The sequence below is a fragment of the Cervus elaphus genome, chromosome 12 (genome assembly GCF_910594005.1).
Source record: "Cervus elaphus chromosome 12, mCerEla1.1, whole genome shotgun sequence".
In the NCBI taxonomy this organism is placed as follows: domain Eukaryota; kingdom Metazoa; phylum Chordata; class Mammalia; order Artiodactyla; family Cervidae; genus Cervus; species Cervus elaphus.
This window is the reverse complement of record NC_057826.1, coordinates 64,423,013-64,443,630: the sequence shown is the minus strand read 5'-3', so window position 1 is coordinate 64,443,630 and position 20,618 is coordinate 64,423,013. Positions and strand designations below refer to the sequence as shown.

At 37.6% G+C, this 20,618-nt stretch overlaps 1 protein-coding gene across 2 annotated transcripts in view; it reads left to right on the top strand.

The window, feature by feature from the left end:
• Positions 1-20,563, top strand: part of RAD51 (RAD51 recombinase) — a 38,221-nt gene extending 17,658 nt beyond the window's left edge. The window contains exons 4-10 of one of the 2 annotated variants that reach the window (XM_043919218.1): positions 405-522; positions 1,703-1,794; positions 10,883-10,977; positions 17,814-17,927; positions 18,271-18,400; positions 18,615-18,736; positions 19,193-20,563. In XM_043919218.1, coding sequence (XP_043775153.1) covers positions 405-522; positions 1,703-1,794; positions 10,883-10,977; positions 17,814-17,927; positions 18,271-18,400; positions 18,615-18,736; positions 19,193-19,316 — 795 coding nt within the window. In that variant the 3' untranslated portion in view covers positions 19,317-20,563. Of the gene's footprint in view, positions 1-404; positions 523-1,687; positions 1,795-10,882; positions 10,978-17,813; positions 17,928-18,270; positions 18,401-18,614; positions 18,737-19,192 lie in introns of both variants that reach the window. The other variant, XM_043919217.1, reaches the window with a different exon arrangement.
• Positions 20,564-20,618: the final 55 nt, after the last annotated feature.

Sequence of the window (20,618 nt, the reverse complement as noted above, 5' to 3'; positions counted from 1 at the left end):
CAAAGGACAAATGTCCTCATTTAACAAAGTAGAAAGTTAAGAGATACATTCTATGGTTGATGGAAAAGGAAACAAAAGTTTAAATACATTGAACTTTGTACCATATTGTCAGGCCAACTGTGTATGTGTTGGTTTATCAGTTTGTTGTTTTTAACTACATGAATGTATTATTTGAATTGACAATTAAACAATTGCCCATCTTCTTGGAGTCTCTAAATTAGTTTATCCTTTATTTGCCAGAGAGAGAAAATAATCCTAGAACTAGAACTTATGAGTGTTTTGATAACTTTTTAAAGAGAAATCATTCTGGAAATTTTGTTAGATATTATCTCTTCCCACTACATGCCTGATTCTTGTTTTACTAAGTGTATTTCATTAGTTTGACATTTCTTATTTTTCCCCAGACTGAGGCAGCTAAATTAGTTCCAATGGGTTTCACCACTGCAACTGAGTTCCACCAAAGGCGATCTGAGATCATACAGATTACTACTGGCTCCAAAGAACTTGACAAACTGCTTCAAGGTATCGTAATCTCTTATCCTATGTCGTGAACTATGATTAGGTTATAGAACATAACTGAAATATTTGGTTCATGTTTATGTGTTAGATAGAATTAAGAATAAAGGAAAGTATTCACATTGAAGAAGTAAGACTGAAGGGTGAGGCTTGACTTTAAAAATACTAAAATTATCTGCCGTTTCATTAATTTAATCTCCAATTAATAATTGCATTCTTGAGAGTCAGCTCCCTCTGCCTAAAGAAATAATATAACCTTTTACTCTACCACAAGGTAGAAAATCTGATGGCTGGTTAAAAGACTACATTGTAGTATCAGTACATTGTGGTGCACACCAATTTTCAGGACTTGATGGAAAGCTGGAAAGTCTTTGAACTTTCGAAAGCATCGCTGCCGTAAATTTTAGTGTTAGATTTTGTTCTTGTTGCTTCCCCAAATATTTGATCATTTAAGTTTCTTTATGGAGGGGGGCACAAAATAGCATGAGTTCAGGAATCACACTCAGATTTGAGCATTTGTTTTCCCTCCTGTTCTCCCTCTTAGCATTTACTGGCCATATTACATGGTGCAGATTACTTATTATATTCTATGCCTCAATTTTCTTATCTTATTGAAGAAGATAAGGGCTTATCTTTGATCTCATAATGAGGTCAAAAAAAGCTTCCTACCTTATATTATTGGAATTAAATGAATTGACAGCACAATGTCAGATACACAAAAGATATTTAGTAAACGTTAGATATTATCTGTAATTTATTTTTTAAATTACTGCTTATTGACTTGTGATGGTATTGTTCTGTATATTGGTTATGGTGATACTTACGTGAAGCTACAAATGTGATAAATTGCATAAACTACACACATACACAAATGAGTGCATATATAGCTGGAGAAATCTGAAGAAGCTCTGTGGATTGTATGGATGTCAATTTTCTGATATTTATATTATAATTATATAAAGCATTAACATTGGGGGAAGCTGGATGAAGAATTCATGGAACCTCTATATTTCTTTGCAGTGGTCTATGAATCTAGAATTATTTCCAAATGAAGTATTTTTTAAATTACTGCTTGTTGAAGATTGGGTCTCTAAATTATGTAAACATCTTTCTGATGAGCTACTGGGGTGTTTCTATGGTTATGTTTCTAACATTTGTATTGTGCTAACAGATGTTTCTTTTTTAGGAGGAATTGAGACTGGATCCATCACAGAGATGTTTGGAGAATTCCGAACTGGGAAGACCCAGATCTGTCATACATTGGCTGTAACATGCCAGGTGAGCTATTGGGACTCTGCCTAATCATATCAGCAAGAATGAGTTGATTCCTGTTACTGGCAAGCATCTGTTAGCATGGACAAAAAAAGCACTTTCTCTGTCTTCAAAAATGCTAGGGGGACTTTCCTGGCAGGTCCAGTGGTTAAGACTCTGAGCTTCTGCAGGGGGCACAGGTTCGATTCCTTGTTGGGTATTGAACCTGTGCATGCTGCATGACTCAGCCGAAAAAGAAAAAGAATGCTATAGCTAGTTAGAAGACAGATTGCTACTGTAAGACTTCCAGACAGCTTGGAAACTTTCAGATTATTAATTTCACATACTTTCTTGCTATCCACTAGGCCTCTCCTGGCTTTTTCTGCCCTCTTCACTAGTTTAGATTTATGATTCTTCATTAAAGTCATTCCTTTACAGATACCCTCATATTTACATTCCCCATCTGAAGAGATGCCATTCTTAGATGAACCCTATCTGTTTTCAGTGCCTGATTTCCCCAATAGCTGATCATACTAGAGAAAAATCTTAACATAAAGCTGACCTCACTTTAAGATGACAGACTTTAACATTCAATACTGCTTGGCAGATCTACTGAAAATTTTTCATTCAGGCAACGTTTTACCCCACTCAGTAAGAATCTCGTAATTTGTCCTTTTTCCTCAAACTTTCATGCTTCTCTTCAGCCTCACTCTTAGCCAAATAATCTAAACTGTTCTTCACATCAAAACTATAAACTCACATAGCTTTTATAAAAATTTTATTTTATGAAGTATAGTTGATTTACAATGTTATGTTAATTTCTGCTATCTAGTGAAGTGATTCAGTTATACTAATATATACATTCTTCTTCATATTCTTTTCCGTTGTGGTTTTTCACAGGATTTTATTTATTTATTTATCTGGCTGCATTAGGTCTTAGTTGCACCATGCGGGATCTTGTTTGTTGCATCATGTAGGATCTTTCACTGTGTCACACAGACTCTCTAGTTGTGGCACTCGGGCTAGGTAGGTAGTTGCATTTCGCAGGTTCCAGAGCATTCGGGCTCTAGTTGTGGCTCATGGGCTTAACTGCCTCACAGCATGTGGGATCTTAGTTCTCCAGTGAAGGATCAAACCCATGCCCTTTGCATTGCAGGGTGGATTCTTAAACCACTGGATCACCAGGGAAGTCCCTTGTCACTGAACATTGAATGTAGTTCCTTGTACTGTATAGTAGGACCTTGTTGTTTATCCATTCTGTATAATACTTTGCAACTGCTAATCCCAAACTCCCAATCTATCCATCCCCAACATCCCCCTCCCCTGTTCTTTATGTTCTGTCTGTTTTGTAGATAGGTCCATTTGTGTCACATTTTAGATTTCACTTGTAAGTGATATCATATGGTGTCTTTCTCTTTCTGACTTAGTTCACTTAGTATGATAATCTCTAGGTCCATCCATGTTACTGCAAATGGCAGTATTTCATTCATTTTTATGACTGAGTAGTATTTCATTGTATATATGTATGCTAATCCATGGAGTAGTATTCCATTGTATATATACACATCTTCTTTATCCATTCATCTGTCAGTGGACATTTAGGTTATTTTCATGTCTTAGCTATTATGATAGTGCTGCTGTGAACACAGGGGTGCATGTATCTTGTCTGGGTATATGCCCAAGAGTAGGATTGCTAGAGCATATGGTAACTCTATTTTTAGTTTTTTGCGGAACCTCCATACTGTTTTCCATGGTGGCCACACCAATTTACATTCCCACCAATAGTGTAGGAGGGTTCCCTTTTCTCCACACCCTCCTCCACACCCAGCATTTGTTACTTGTAGGCTGTTAATTAGGGCCATTCTGACTGGTGTGAGGTAAATCCATGTATCTATAGCCACCCTTTCTTACCTTGGGTTACAATAGAGAGTGTCTCTTTTCCTCTCAAAGGCCGTACCAATGTGATCTGGTTACCATGCCTTGCCACTTTTCCAAGGACTCTGCTCCTTCTATTTTCTGGTCTGCCTCTCTATTAAATTATTTTCATTGTTATACAAGCATGCCTAGTATCTCCTACATTAGGGAAAAAACTTCCCTGGACCCCTTCTGTTTCTTCTTTGTTTGCTTTGCTTGGATAGATTTGGAAACAGACACAGTGAGTTAAACAATTCCTGAGATCATATCACATGTAAGTAGTAGCTACAGGAATCAAACCCAACTTCAGAGCCCATGCTCTTAAAACTCTTTAAAGTAGTACCTGGCTTGTAGTAACTGATTTGTTCTCTACTGTACTGCTAGTGCCTAAGTCAGTGCTCAGTAAATACTTGAATGAATGGAGATGATTGAATTAGATGTCCTAAGGCATACCTGATATATTGTAAAATAAAAAATACAGGGGAAGTAGCATAAGTATTTAAGGAAGAAACAGGATTCCATCACACTAGAGTAATCATTGAATACTTTATGGAAAAAAGAGATTAGACCAGGATCCTGAAGAATGCTAAATTTGACCAGGTAAATAAACTAAAAAGCATTTAATTATAGGGAATGGTATGAACAGAGCAGGGGAGCATAACATAAGACAAAATAAGCCCATTTACCTAACTCAAAAGTTGTATTTGGACAAATTGTAGGAGACAGACAGAACTTTGAAAAGGACGCATCAAGACCATTTTACAAGGTCTTGACCAAAGTACAAGAAGTATAGACTTGATTCTATAGAGAGTGGGGATCATTCAGCATTTTTCAACGGAAGAGAAGCATGAGCAAATTTTCAGAAATATTCTGGTAGCAATTTAATGAACTGAAAGGAGAGGCAAGAGCTAAGGATAGCTGAGGTATAATTATTATAAGCACTAGCTGGTCAGGACTACACTAAAATAATGACACTGAAGGACTATAGACAGAAGATATAAAGTGTAGTGCTTAATGATTGACAATAAAAAATACCTTTCAGCCCAGCATATTACTTTGGTAAACTCTAAAAAGTATTTGGGAGAGAGAGACAGTTTTGATGGAAAGATGAGTTTCAAAATTAGGTGTGGTAGGTTTGAGGTGATGAGATGACCAAGTGAAATTTTCTAACAGTATTTAGAGATGTGGAACTAAGTTGTCTACAGAGAAGTAACACTGGATTTCTGAAAATAAAAGATCTGTGAGAGAGAGAAAAATAGAAGAGTAAACTTTTCACTGTTTCCCACCTCCAAGCCCTGTTTTGAGGAGCACTTTTTCCTCTTTCAGGGGGGTCCCAATTTTTCCTTGCCTCAAGGGCGGGCTGCTTACCCTCAAAGCAGTGACTGGGTGGCCCACAAAGTACTCTGGAACCTGACCCATTCCCATGGGCCAACTCTTGTTTTAGTCTTTGGAGGTTTTATTATAGTTTTAGGTATTTTGAACCAAATGGCATTACAGATATTCCTTGACACATCATGGGGTAAACCCTGATAAACCCTGATATCATATCCGGATAAACCCATCAGAAGTTGAAAGTTTCACATGTCAGCTCAGTCGTGTCTGACTCTTTGCGCCCCAGGGACTGCAGCATGCCAGGCTTCCCTGTCCATCACCAACTCCTAGAGCTTACTCAAACTTGTGTCCATCGAGTTGGTAATGCCATCCAATCATCTCATCCTCTGTCGTCCTCTTCTCCTCCTGCCTTCAGTCTTTCCCAGCATCGGGGTCTTTTCCAAGGAGTCAGTTCTTCGCACTAGGTGGCCAAAGTATTGGAGTTTCAGCTTCAGGATCAGTCCTTCCAATGAATATTCAGGGTCGATTTCCTTTAGGATGGACTGGTTGGATCTCCTTGCAGTCCAAGGGACTCTCAAGAGTCTTCTCCAACACCACAGTTCAAAAGCATCAGTTCTTCGGCACTCAGCTTTCTTTATAGTCCAACTACTAGAAAAACCATAGCTTTGACTAGATGGACTTTTGTTGGCAAAGTAATGTCTCTGCTTTTTAATATGCTGTCTAGGTTGGTCATAATTTTTATTCCAAGGAACCAAGCGTCTTTTAATTTCATGGCTGCAGTCACCATCTACAGTGATTTTGGAGCCCCCCAAAATAAAGTCTGCCGCTGTTTCCACTGTTTCCCCACCTGTTTGCTATGAAGTGATGGGGCCAGATGCCATGATCTTAGTTTTCTGAATGCTGAGTTTTAAGCCAACCTTTTCACTCTCCTCTTTCACTTTCATCAAGAGGCTCTTAGTTCTTTTTCACTTCCTGCTATAAGGGTGGTGTCATCTGCATATCTGAGGTTATTGATATTTCTCCCGGTAATCTTGATTCCAGCTTGTGCTTCATCCAGCCCAGCATTTCTCATGATGTACTCTTCATATAAGTTAAATAAGCAGGGTGACAATATACAGCCTTGACGTACTCTTTTCCCGATTTGGAACCAGTCTTTTGTTCCATGTCCAGTTCTAACTGTTGCTTCTTGACCTGCATACAGGTTTCTCAGGAGGCAGGTGAGGTGGTCTGGTATTCTCATCTCTTGAAGAATTTTCCACAGTTTGTTGTGATCCACACAGTCAAAGGCTTTGGTGTAGTCGATAAAGCAGAAGTAGATGTTTTTCTGGAACTCTCTTGCTTTTTTGATGATCCAACAGATTATGGCAATTTGATCACTGGTTCCTGTGCCTTTTCTAAATCCAGTGTGAACATCTGGAAGTTCACGGTTCATGTACTGTTGAAGCCTGGCTTGGAGAATTTTGAACATTACTTTGCTAGCGTGTGAGATGAGTGCAGTTGTGCGGTAGTTTCACAGGTCAAATATGCATTTAATGCACCTAGCCTACTGAACATCATAGCTTAGCCCAGCTTACCTTAAACATGCTCAGAACACTTACATTAGCCTGCAGTTGGGCAAAATCATCTAACACAAAGCCTATATTGTAATAAAGTGTTGAATTTCTCATATGTAGTTTATTGAATACTATACTGAAAGTGAGAACCAGAATGTTTATAAGTGTACCAGCTGTTTACCCTCCAGCTCAAGTGGCTGACTGGGAGCACAGCGTGGTTGCCCAGTACCATGAAAGTATTGTACAGCAAATGACTCACCTGGGAAAAGACTGAAATTCAGATTTTTGGTTTGTACTAAACTCGTATCACTTTCACACCATGGTAAAGTCGAAGGATTGTAAATCAAGCCATAGTTAAGTTGGAAACTGTCTAGATAGATTACACTCACTTCTCCCAAGGACGCAACTTACCAATGGAGTTAGAGAATAACTGAAAGGAAATCTGCCTTCTTCAGTCAGTATGACAGAGGGAACTTCGTGGTATCTTAACATCCAGTGTGAGTTCTTATCCTCTCAACAAAATAACATTCATTCTTGGAACTTACTTATAAATTTTAACATCAAATATAAATTGTTCTCTTTTGTGTATTTTCCCATATGAAACAAATTATGAACTTTTATAATTTATTCTGTATTCAAGAGCACTTTATAATAATGTTTGTTACATCACTGTAGTGCTATGTTATAAAGATGCTATGTGCCATTAAAAAATAGGGATTTTTGTTAGGACTCTGTGTCTTGGATAGAGTTCACATTTAGTGAAACATACATATCTGCAGAGGCTTATGAGACTGATTCTTTCAAGTCACCCAAGAAAATCTGTCCTCCTTTGTCCCCCCCCCCCCCCCCCCATTTTACAGATAATGTCCATCAGTCAACACTGCTGTCTTGAAGTGGTCACTTTAGATAGGAAAATATTTTCATTCTGCATGAATAAAAGTTTATCTAATAACAAGAGACCCAACTTAATGGTCTCCTGTTTTTCTCATCATTTTCCTTTCTCATTTGTCATTTTGATTGTGTTTCTCTCCTCAGTAACTCTGCTGATCTTTCTCATTACAACCAAAATGTCACCACTTATAGCCACATTAGGATTCCAATATCAAGTAGACATAAGCTATGTTGACTCATCTCATAAATAACTCCAAGGAGAAAAGGGGGGGATATAAGAACTTTTAGGATAGAGGGGAAGCATTGAGAAGAGGAACAGTGGTACAGTCGAGCTGCAGGAGCTACAGTTATTGCCCAAGCACCATTAGAAAATTTTAGCTAAAAGGAAATAGAACTATTTAAAATATCACTCAGATATGGGTCATCTGATATGATATGTGACCTTTATAAATAGAAATGTTTTCCCTATGTTGTTTTGACAGGGATTCACATGGAATAAATATTTAGGGTACATTACACAGTATCTGTAGTTGCCATTGGCAACTCAGTGTAGCATGCTGATGCTCTTAAGTTGTACAGACAGACTCCTATCTCGGGAATGTTTATTAGTAGTCAGATAATGCCTGTTAACAATAAACTGAAGCTAAATTCTAAAACATACCCTCTCTATAAAAACAACTGAGCATTCACAGTTGGCTGAATAACTGGATCTTTGATATTTTTGTCAGAGAAAAAAAGTTTTAATTCATTAGTAATGGAAAGGATTACATGTCACTACCCTAAGAGCTGGAACCAGAGGTATAGAGAGGCTGTTAGATTAGTATTTAAATCTAAATATTATCACCTCTTATTTGTTCAGATTTTCTTGACTTAATGAAGTGAAACACTGTCATGTATCAGATCTGTCTAATAGTGAAGTTATATAAAGTTAAGAGTCATACTTAGGTTATAAAAATGAAGAGCCCGTGTTTGTTCACAGTACTAGAATAATTTTAAAATCCTGAAAGGACAGTATTAAGTACCAATTTTAAATGCATATGCCCTTGACAGAAAATGTCTTACAAAACTTTTTGCATACAATCAAGAATATATGTAGAAAGAACTTACACCATAGCATTATAAAATGGTGCAAGTTCGAAACAACTTGCATCATTACGAAATAAGAGTTAAATTATGGTTGTTGTGGTTGTTCAGTCACTAAGTCATGTCTGACTCTTTGCAACCTCATGAACTGCAGCACGCCAGCCTTCTCTGTCCTTCACTATTTCTGTGAGTTTGCTCAAACTTACGTTCATTGAGTCAGTGATGCCATCCAACCATCTCATCCTCTGTCGTCCCCTTCTCCTCCTGCCTCCAATCCCTCCCAGCATCAGGGTCTTTTCCAGTGAGTCAGCTCTTGGCATCATGTGCCCAAAGTATTGGAGCTTCAGCATCAGTCCTTCCAATGAATATTCAGGGTTGATTTCCTTTAGGATTGACTGGTTTGATCTCATTGCTGTCCAAGGGACTCTCAAAAGTCTTCTCCAGCACCACAGTTCAAAAGCATCAGTTCTTCAGCACTGAGCCTTCTTTATGGTCCCACTCTCACATCCATACATGACTAATGGAAAAGCCATAGCTTTGACTATATGAACCTCTGTCAGCAAAGTGATGTCTCTGCTTATGGTACTAAGCAGTTATTGCAAATAGCTACCTTGGTGGTCAGCCAAGCAACACGAGATGGCTGAGGGGACACTGAAAGGGTGAGGTGGGAGAGACAAAATGAGCAGGGGTGTACAGCACATAATCTTTCCCCCTGTGACTGGGCCAGCAGTCCACTTCTCTGCTGGGACCATGTCCATATCTGCTGTCAGTCTGCCAGACATTCATGGCCTCCCTTCTGCCCAAGGAGGTCTATTTAGCTGGAAAAGAACTCCTCATGCTAGTACTAAAGATGCAAGAAAGTGAGAGAAGGGAGAACCTCATTCATTTTAATTCCTGTGTACTTAGCCCCCTGAATGTCAAGATTTTCTCCTCCCACAAAACCGAAGCAGTTTCTGCTTTCTGAAGACATTCTTCTGTTGTATATAAATATCCTTTGCTCTTTGCACAAGTTCCTATGGTTTGAAAAATTTTATCTGCCAACCTACCAAATGACAACATAATCATTTTCCCCTTTGCAAATTAATGAAGACTTCTGTGAGTATATGCCAAAGTCAGTGCCCTAGAGGTGGAGGATAGCTTGAGTCTTCCAGATGCCTTCTATATGTGAGGCACTGTGCTAAACACTTAGCATGAATTATCTAATCTTCAAAACAGTGCCATAGGTAGGTTTTATTACATTTTACACAAAATGTAAAAACTGAGAATAAATATTCTCAGGGTCACATAGCAAGTGGCAGAATCACATATATAAAAAGTGTTTGTATGAAAATGCACAGAAAATGATCTGGGAGATGACTCCTGGAAGATGGGAGTTTTTAAAGAAGAAATTTTCTTTTTTTTTTTTTCACTCTACTTATTTCTGTATTGCTTGAATTTTTAATACGAGCATGTAGTACTTTTGTAATTTTGAAAAAAAAAAAAATCCTTTTTCTCAGAAATAGGAAAAGACAGAATTTTGGCACTACCAGGCACTTAATGTAAACTGTTGTAAGGGATTTTCCTCAGAATTTAAAGGTTCCAAAGTAGATTTCAGGGGTGGAAACTACCATTTAGCAACATTCACTTAAAATTTGTAGAACTCAGTATCTGGTATGGGATAGGTAACCTAAAACGGATTTCCTTGAACAGCTCATGAGACAGTTTTCCTGGCACTCCTCCATTTTCTTTCCTTTTTTTTAAACTCTGATTATTTTTCCTTTTCTACATTTGTTTATTTTCAATATCTTATGTGTATTACTGGAGCAAACACCTAGTAAATGTGCTAGGGATACCCCTGGGGTATTTGCCAGTCTCCTTCAGCAACCCAAAGGAATGAACTCTGCTTGGTAAATATGAGCTCTGCTCATTTAAGTGTGGTCTGGATATGATAAAATGAATTGAGTATTGGATCAGAGTCTCTTGCTTATTAAAGCTAAGTAAATGATCTTCCAAATTGCCTTGAGAGACTTGATCAGTCTTTTGCTGGTATACAATGATAGAAGCTTTTTTTTAATTGGAAGAAGTGTATGTGTTTAAAAAAAGGAATTTTATCACCTACTTTGGTATATATTTCCAAGCACTTTTCAACTCTGTCCAAACTCTAGCCTCACAATTAACTCTATGCCTATTACTAGATGTACTTCTCTCAGAAGTGACTGTCTCCTCCCTAGATCTTATTGTCATTTTAAAGTATTTTTTGTTTTGCTTTACTGGGAGCGGAAGCAATTATAGGTCCATCAGGAGGAAGTTGTTCAGTTATATCAGAAGTACAGTGTCATTTCCACTGTTCTTTTTCTCTCTAGCTTCCCATTGACCGAGGTGGAGGTGAAGGAAAGGCCATGTACATTGACACCGAAGGTACCTTTAGGCCAGAACGGCTGCTAGCAGTGGCTGAGAGGTAGGTTACTGGATCAGACAAGAGAAATACGGCTCCATCTGTCACTGTAGTGATTGCCAGGGTTAGTCTGGCTGAAGAGTGTCTTTTCCTCTCTCTTATTGCTCCATATCCCAGAGTTGTTTGTGTGTTTCAAAAGAATAACCTTCCTTAGAAAAAAAACACACTTCTTTAGTCAAAAAACCCGTGAGTTGCTGTCAAACTGGATAAAAAACAAGGTCAACTATATGCTGCCTTCCAGAGAACCCGTTTAGATTCAAAGACACAAATAGACTGAAACTAAAAAGATGGAAAAAGATATTGCATGCAAATAGTAACCATAGAGGGCTGAAGTAGCTATACCAATACCAGACAAAACAGACTTTAAGACAAAAAAAAGCACTAATTGAGGCAAAGAGGAACATCTTATAACTAAAAGGTCAGTTCATCCAGACGATAAACAAATATATATGCACTTAATAGAGCCCCAAAATATGTGCATAATTATTGGGGACTAACACCTCACTCTCAGTAATGGATAGAGCATTTATCAGATGCCCTGATAAAGAGCATCTACCAGAACCTACAGCTGGCATTTTAATAGTGAAAATCTGAATGATTTCTCCTTAAGATTGGGAATAAGGCAAGGATCTCCACACTCACCACTTACATTTCCCATTGTACTGAAGGTCCCAGCCAGTGCAGTCAGGCAAGAAAATGAAATAAAAAGCATCCAGATTGGAATAGAAAATATAAACTATCTTCATTAATCAATGACATGATCCTATATGTAGAAAATCATTAAGAAGCTGCTGCTGCTGCTAAGTCACGTCAGTCGTGTCCGACTCTGTGTGACCCCATAGACAGCAGCCCAACAGGCTCCTCTGTCCCTGGGATTCACCAGGCAAGAACACTAGAGTGGGTTGCCATTTCCTTCTCCAGTGCATGAAAGTGAAAAGTGAAAGCGAAGTCGCTCAGTCATGTCCGACTCTTAGCAACCCCATGGACTGTAGCCTACCAGGCTCCTCTGTCCATGGGATTCTCCAGGCAAGAGTACTGGAGTGGGTATTAAGAAGCCACATACACAAAAAACTACTAGAACTAAATTAGTTGAAAGGATGCAATCTCAATATGCAAAAATCCATTGTATTTCTATATACTAGCAATGAATAATTCAAAAATTAATAATTCCATTCACAGTAGTATCACAAAGAATGAAATAGTAATAAATTTAACAGAAGTCCAAGACTTGTACACCGATAGCTAACATTGCTGAAAGAAACTGAAGAAGATCTACATAGAGAAACATTTCACATTCATGGATTGGAAGATGTAATATTATTAAAATGGTAATTATCCCTCAAATTGACCTACAAATTCAATACAATGCCCATTGAAATTCCACCAACCTTTTTTCCAGATATTGACAAGCTGATTATAAAATTAATATGGAAATATCAAGAAAAGCCAAATATCAGAAAAGCCAAAACATTCTTGGAGGAGGAAAAAAGAACAAAATTGGAGGTCTCAGTTTTCCCAATTTTAAAACTTACTATAAACAATAGTAATCAAGACAGTGTGGTGCTGCCATAAGGATAGACATATGGATCAATGGAATAGAATTGAGAGTTGACAATAAAAATTGTGTGACATTTAAACATAAACTTGCCATATAACCCAGCAATTACACTCTGGTTATGTACCCAAGAGACCTGTTTGTGGATGTTTATAAGTATTATTAAATAGCCAAAACGTAGAAACAACCCACTTGTCCATCCACTGATGAATGAATAGATAAAAGGTGGTTTATCCATACAATGGAATACTATTAAATAGCTAAAAGGAATGAAGTAATGATACATGTTATAACATGGATAAACCCCAACAACATGCTAAATGACAGAAGCTAGACAGAAAAGACCAAATATAATTCCATTTATATGAAATTTCCAGAAGGAAAATCTGTAGAGACTGTAGATTCATGGTTGCCTGGGGCAGGGATTAGGAACAGAAAGTAACTGCAGATAGATTGGAGAAATCTTTCTGAGCAATGGAAATGTTCTAAAATTGAATTATTAAAGTCATTGAATTTTACACTTAAAGCACATCGATTTTATGGTATATAAATTATACCTCAGAAAAGCTGGTAAAGAATTTATACATTTTTTCGGGACCTCCCTAGTGGTCCGGTAGCTAAGACTGCACTCCCAATGCAAGGGGGACTGGGTTCAGTCCCTTGTCAGGGAACTGTTAATAGATCCCACATTCTGCAACTAAGACCTGGTGTAGCCAAATAAGTAATAATTTATTTTAATTAAAAAAAAGAATTTGTAATTTTCCTACATCCCCTAATAGAGCTTTCAAATAAACTTTCAAAATTGTTTTCCTTAATTTTCCCTTGTCTAGGGTCAAATATGATAATTTGATCCCTACCACACATTTTACTGAAACCTAGTGATTAAATGGAATTTAATTGCATGTTGAGATGTTAGATTCACATTGGAACCTGCCATGCTAAGTTAAGGAGAATTCTCTAGTTTTATAATTATAACAGAATTCTCTTTCCCATTTTACAATTGGAGGAGTCCAAGTCATCAGATGTACACCACTGAGGCATAAAATTAGGTTGGAACAATAATTGTAGCCCTTTGCTTCTTACAAAACCCCTGTCAGGAAAAATTACTTTCTTGCAACCTGATTTCAGTTTACTAGAGATGAATATATCGAAATGTAGATTCCTTCCCAAAGTTGATTTTGGTGTTCTACAGAAAAGTATGCTATTTTATTAGTTGAAGAGTTCTTTTGGATTAAGTCACTAAGATTTTGTCCAGTAATATAAATGAGTGTTCAGATAGGATGTATGAGATAGTAGAATGTTATGAGGACTGGGACTTTGTTTTGACCATTCACTGTATGCCCAAGCCCTAGAACAGAGCATTCGATGTTTGTTAATGAACTAATATTTATTAGAGCCATGTTTATGGCTGTTTTGTCAACTAAAAGAAAAATGTTTAGAAATTTTATTCATTTTAATCACTTCTATCAGGAACATTTTTATAATTGAGTTTATACTTAAGTATATTGCATTTAAATTTATATTTCTGAGAAAGTTAAGGACAGGGCCTCCTAAGATAATTAATACCTAATTTCCTTCCACAAGAGAACAACTCTCATTGATAAATTTTTGCCATGCTCTGTTGAAGAATATTATTCAGGTGACTAGCTCAGAGGTTTCTAAGACTCTAGTCCTCCCTATAACTTCATTAGCATCACCTGGAAAATTGAAATGCAGATCCTCTGATTACACTACAGGTCTACGGAAATAGAGATGATCAAGAGACTCTGAGGATAGGGTCCACCAGTGGTGTGACAAGCTCCCCAGGTGATTGGGATGCTTGCTGAAGTTGGAGAACCATGGCCACAATTGCTTGCTAGAGTGTCCCTACCTTTTTGGAATGTATTTAAAATACTATGAAAGAGAGAATGACAGAACTCCCTTGAGGCAATACAGCCGAGTTTTTCAATCTTACATGTTAATCACCTGAGGTTTTTTGTTTTTACTATGAAAATTCCCATTTTTTTCCTCCAGTTTTATTGAGATATAATTGACATACAGCACTATATAAGTTTTTATGTGTGTATGGAATACTTGATATATAGTTGATTTTTTTATATTTGGTTGCATCTGGTCTTTTTTGTTTTTTATTTATTATTATTTTTAAAATATTTCATTATTTGGCTGTGCCAGGTCTTAGTTGCAGCATGTGGGATTTAGTCCCCTGACCAGAGATCAGACCCAGGCCCCACACATTGAGAGATCGGAGTCTTAGCCACTGGACCACCAGAAGTCCCTGCGTCTGGTCTTCGTTGTGGCACAGGGGCTCAGTAGCCCTGCGGCATGTGGGATCTTAGTTCTTCAACCAGGGATTGAACTTGTGTGCCCTGCATTGGAAGGTGGATTCTTAACCACTGGACCTCCAGGGAAGTCCCACATATAGTTGATTTACAATATTATATTAGTTCAGGTGTATAACACACTGATGCAATATTTTTATAGATTATACTCCATTTAAAGTTATTACAAAATATTGGCTATATTACCTGTGCTGTACAATATATCCTTGTGGCTTATTTACTTTGTTAATATATATAATAGTTTGTACCTCTTAATCCTTTACCCCTATTTTGTCTCTCCCCCATTCTTCTCCCCACTGGTAACTACTTGCTCCCTATATCTTTGAGTCTGTTTCTGTTTTGTTATATTTATTTATTACATCCCACATATAAGTGATAACATACAGTATTTGTCTTTCTTTGTCTGACTTATTTCACTAAGCATAATGCTCTCCAGGTCTATCCATGTTGTTACAAATGACAAGATTTCATTCTTTGTTATGACTGAGTAATATTCTATTGAATATATATACCACATCTTTATCCATTCCTCTGTTGTTGGCAGGTTAGGTTGCTTCCTTATCTTGGCTGTTGTGAATAATGCTCTGAACATGGGGATGCATATATCTTTTTGAATTAGTCTTTTTTTCTTTAGATATATACCCAGCAGTGAAATTACTAGATCATATGATAATTTACTTTCCTGAGGAACCTCCACACTATTCTCCATAGTGACTGTACCAATTTATATTCCCACCAGCAGTGCATGAGGGTTCACTTTTCTCTACATCCTTGGCAGCACTTATTTTCTTTTGGAGAACAGCCATTCTGACAGGTGTCAGGTGATAAAATCATTGTGATTTTGATTTGTATTTCCCTAGTGATTAGTGATACTGATCATCTTTTCATGTGCCAGGTATTTGTTAAATATGCAAATTACCATGACTATTCCATGAACATTGTAATTCAAAGTTTGGTTTAGGTCTGGGAATTTAGTTTTTTTACAGGTGTTCCAGATTATTCTTACCCTTATGGAGGTTCTGGAAAAACTAAGAGAAGTTGCTTATTTCCAGCCAGCTTTTTCCAAGTTGTAGGAATTGAAAATTCTCTACTACTTCAAGAATGTAAGCACAGAGATCCCCACAATCATCTTTATGAACTCTGCTGAAAGAAGGGCCAGGATGACTCTGTTTTTCTAGTAATGTCTGTATTCTGACAGCAGAAGGTAGTTTCCATTCCTGATAGTAGATTATATCAATGTTTCTTGAGGCAAGACTAGAAGGTTTATCTAGGATAGTACTTAGGCCTCTTCAGTCCTTTGTCTATCTTATAGTTATGATTTAAATACAGAAAATTTTATCTTTTTATTCCCATTTGGTCATGATCCTAAGGTAAAACTGTCTTCGCTTCATCTTCTTGTCTCCATGCCTAGACTCAACAAATTTATCATCATCAATCCACTTTAAAAAAGAAAAACAAAAAAACTAGCTAAACTTCCATTTGTATTGATAATGGCAAAGAATAACTGGTGAACTGTCCAAGAAAGTGCAAAGACTGGGTTTGCCAAATATGATGAATCCATTGTAAGATGTAGAAAATTCAGTTGGGTAGAGTGGCACCTCCTGATATCGAGGCTCAGCTTATTGCAGGGTTATTTCAAGTGCTAGAACATTCTTTTGTTTTTCTATTCTTTGGGGTAGGAAAACAGAGGAAAACTACTAAAGCTAAGTCTCAGAAGAGTAGGTTTGACACAGTGTATGCTTTTGTAATGATCAGAATCTTTACACAGAATAGATTGCTTCTCTTAAAAGATAAACTCTTAAGCATAGAAACTTTTGGATCTTAAGAAATTATAGCACATAGATTTTATTTCAACAGGCTGTCTTTTGAACTGTTACATAAGGGAGTCAGTATTATACTTTTGAACTATAATGATTTTAGGTAACATATAAAAATATTACTTGAGTTAAAGTGATGACATATGATTCTCTTTGTTTGGATTACGGTTAAAAACTTCGTATTCAGCAATATTTATTCAGAATTTACGGTATAAAACAAATGTGCTAGTTGGAAAGGCATAGTCTTTTCCCTCAAGGAATCTGCAGTCTAGTAAAAGAACAGCAGGCAGCTCCTCACAAGTGCCTAAAAAGGCCTAAGTCAAGTTTTCTCGAAGTGCAGAAGAGGGGGAATCACATCTATTCAAGACATGCAGGGAAGCTTTTATAAAAGTACTGGCATTTAGCTGAGTCTTGATAGATGAATAAATCAAACCACTTTTGAAGAAATGGGATCCTATTAGGATACATTTAATGAGAAGTTGTCTAAACTATCTTGAGTATTTATGTCTTAGGTAGCAGTTACAAAGGTAAGGAAATATAAATTGTTCTAAGAAAGGTATTTTTTAATGCAAAGGTGAAAAATCATTATTGAAATATAAGATGAATTAAGGTATTACTTCTTTAACCCTACTAGATCCGTGTCACAGATTCTATAACTTGTTACTAGCAAGAAAAAGGGGAGAATAGATGGAGTATACTTATTTCTCTTAAGTATAGGACTCTTACAGTTTTGAGTCCTGAATTTAGGAGGTTTTATTCCTATACAACAATAGTTTATATGATTTTGTTTAATTGATCTTTGAGTGATTCATTGTTTTTGTTTCAGTCCTAAATCTGTCTTGCTACCCTTTGTTTTTCCAGGAGAACGTTGATTGTTTCCTTCTATTTGGAAATTTCTCATTCTAGTTCAGGAGTCCTCAAAGAATAGATTTGGTTTATTCTGAAGTCCTGCCAGGTAGATCTACTCTAATGCAGTTGCTGTTCTCTCTTTCTCTGTAGTTTCGCTGGGCTTCCTAATAGAAAGGGAATTATATTCTTTAGCCTTCTTACTATCACTTCTTACCTACCCATTCAGGTAATTTCATTGCCTTAGTTTTGTATGCAGCCTCAAAATGCTCTCTCTTCTAGATATGGCCTCTCTGGCAGTGATGTCCTGGATAATGTAGCATATGCTCGAGGGTTCAACACAGACCACCAGACCCAGCTCCTTTATCAGGCATCGGCCATGATGGTAGAGTCCAGGTATGTGGGCAATAGAAGATACTGAGCATGTTTTCCTAGAGCCCTTGACTTGAATCTTGTACAGGCTGTGGCCAATTTGATAGTAGCTTGAATTAGAAATGGGGAGATTCAAGTTTTAGTTCCTATTTTGACACCCTTGCTTTGTGATTTAGGTCAAGTCACTGTTAAAATATGAAACTATAATTCACCTGAACTTGTTGGAAATTTTGCTATAGGTTAACTCAAGTGCATGTTGTATAAATAAGTGTAGCCATAAATATAAAATGTTAGGGTAGTGGGAAAGGGAGCAACATCTGACATAGGCTTCTAGAAACAGGCTTCAGAGAATCTGGGTTCCCTGTAGGTATGCACTGCTAATTGTAGACAGTGCCACCGCCCTCTACAGAACGGACTATTCGGGTCGAGGTGAGCTTTCAGCCAGACAGATGCACTTGGCCAGGTTTCTGCGGATGCTTTTGCGACTTGCTGATGAGGTAAGTTTTGGGGTAGGGACAGAGAATGCCTAATTTCAGGAGCTATGAATTCTAGTAGCCTTGCCAGGAGGCCAGGTTACTGGGGTCTGGTATCATCAAGGTATCAGTTAGATAAAGAGACTTTAGTCATTCATTGCTTTGGGGAGGGGGTGGCAGCAGTAAGGCTCTTGGAATGTCTGACCACAAACAATGACGTTTATGCTCTCCCTGTCAGTTTGGGGTAGCAGTGGTAATCACCAACCAGGTGGTGGCCCAGGTTGATGGAGCAGCCATGTTTGCCGCGGACCCTAAGAAGCCTATTGGAGGAAACATCATTGCTCACGCCTCAACAACAAGGTAAAGTCGACGGGACAGGCGCTTCACTATGCAGTGTCATAGTAACTGTGAAGCAGACAGGAACAACATTTCCATTTAAACCTTGTTAAAGCCGCTAGTCTGTAATTAGACACAGGAGCCTTGGCTTAACCTAATTGTCACGCTCTGGTTAAAACTAATGTTTGCTTTTAGTTCATAAAGGAATTAAAAGCTCAAGTGTGGAGGAATACATCTGAAGAATTGACAATGTCTCATTATTTTTTTAAAAAAGGTTTCAATATAGGAAATCCACTGGGGGCAGGGAGTGAGCAGAAATGGATTTCTCTGGATGGGAAGTACCCTAAGGAATACAGAAAGATCCCCCAAAATCCTTCTAGGAAACATATAAGTCTAAAAACCTTTTAGATCTACCATAAATAGATCAGGAATAGAATTTTTTAATTATAATTTTGGTGCTTTGGTCTGTCTTTGCCTCAGACTGTACCTGAGAAAAGGAAGAGGGGAAACCAGAATCTGCAAAATCTATGACTCTCCTTGTCTTCCTGAAGCTGAAGCTATGTTTGCCATCAATGCGGATGGAGTGGGAGATGCCAAAGACTGAATTGTTTTTCCTTTGTGATAAACCTTAAGCGCTGCAGACTAATGGAAAGGACTGCTCCCTGGAGTTTTTCACAGGCTTCTTCCTGTTGTGACTGCCAGCAAAAGGCTTTCAGGAAAACAGCTATTATATTGGCTTTTCTTACGATGTAAACACGAGACAGGTCAGTGGTCACAAGCTGACCTGAATTGTTTATTCCTTCTGGAGTATATTAATCTCTATGTGATTTCTTTGGTTTGGGGGGTAGGTATGAAATACCTTTGACATCATAGTGCCTTGGGATTGACTCAGGACTAACTGCTATTGGCCACTCTTATGTCTCCAAGAGAACTAACTAAAGCTGGAGAGACCTGACTTCTCTGTCTTAATAATGTTAGGAAAAAATACCTGAGCTATGTAGCAAATGGAGTGGGTCGCCTCACAGGTTCTTTTCCATCAGTAAAAACTGTTAAATCAGAAGCAGGTTTTTAAGTTTGTGTGTCTGAATTAGCTTACGTAAGAATTTTGTTTTAATATTAAGAGCAATTCAAGATAATCATTTCAGAAGCTCTTTAGCAGATTCAATGTGGAGCTGCTAATAAAGTAGTTATTTGTAGGGAATGTGCTGTTTATAGGAGTTACTCTGGTACAAGCTGAATATTTCAACGTAGGGCCTTCATAATACTGTTTTGGCTCTGGAAAGGAATGATCAGTTTCTATTACTTTAAAACTGAAAATGTAAAGGGGAAGTCCCACCTTCAGGTGATTCACTTTATTCTCCTTTAAACTCATAGAAAGTATCACAAGATAGCTACTCCATAGCATTCCTGTGGCCTTTGTTTCTATTAAGGTTTGTATTGCATAAATCTGGTACTTGCCCAGATTATTCTGCTTTTTAGGGGTTTGAGATACTCCTTCCCCTTCACGTCTACTCAGCGTGCGTTTTAAGCAACTCTTCCAATTTCAAAGGGCCTCTTGGCTAGAATTGGGTGGAGAGGCAGTGCAAATCATAGGCTATTGCCTGTGTTGATCCTACTGTATGTAAGGAGATAGAAGGACAAAATTTAATGCAACTTTGTTTTAAAAACAGCTGTTCCCTGACCATAGACCAGAGTGCCTCCTAAGTCTTCTTCCTTTTTTTTCCATCACAAAACAAACCTGGAATGATGTAGTAAACCCACAGTGACAGACTCTGGAATGAAAGCTTGGTTCTTACATAAAAACATCTCAATCTTTTAGACCTATAAAGTATTTTAAGTGACCTTGACCTACAAACTTGTCTCAGTTTTTCTTTAACCAAAGAGCTTATTCTAAACTATTTGGTAC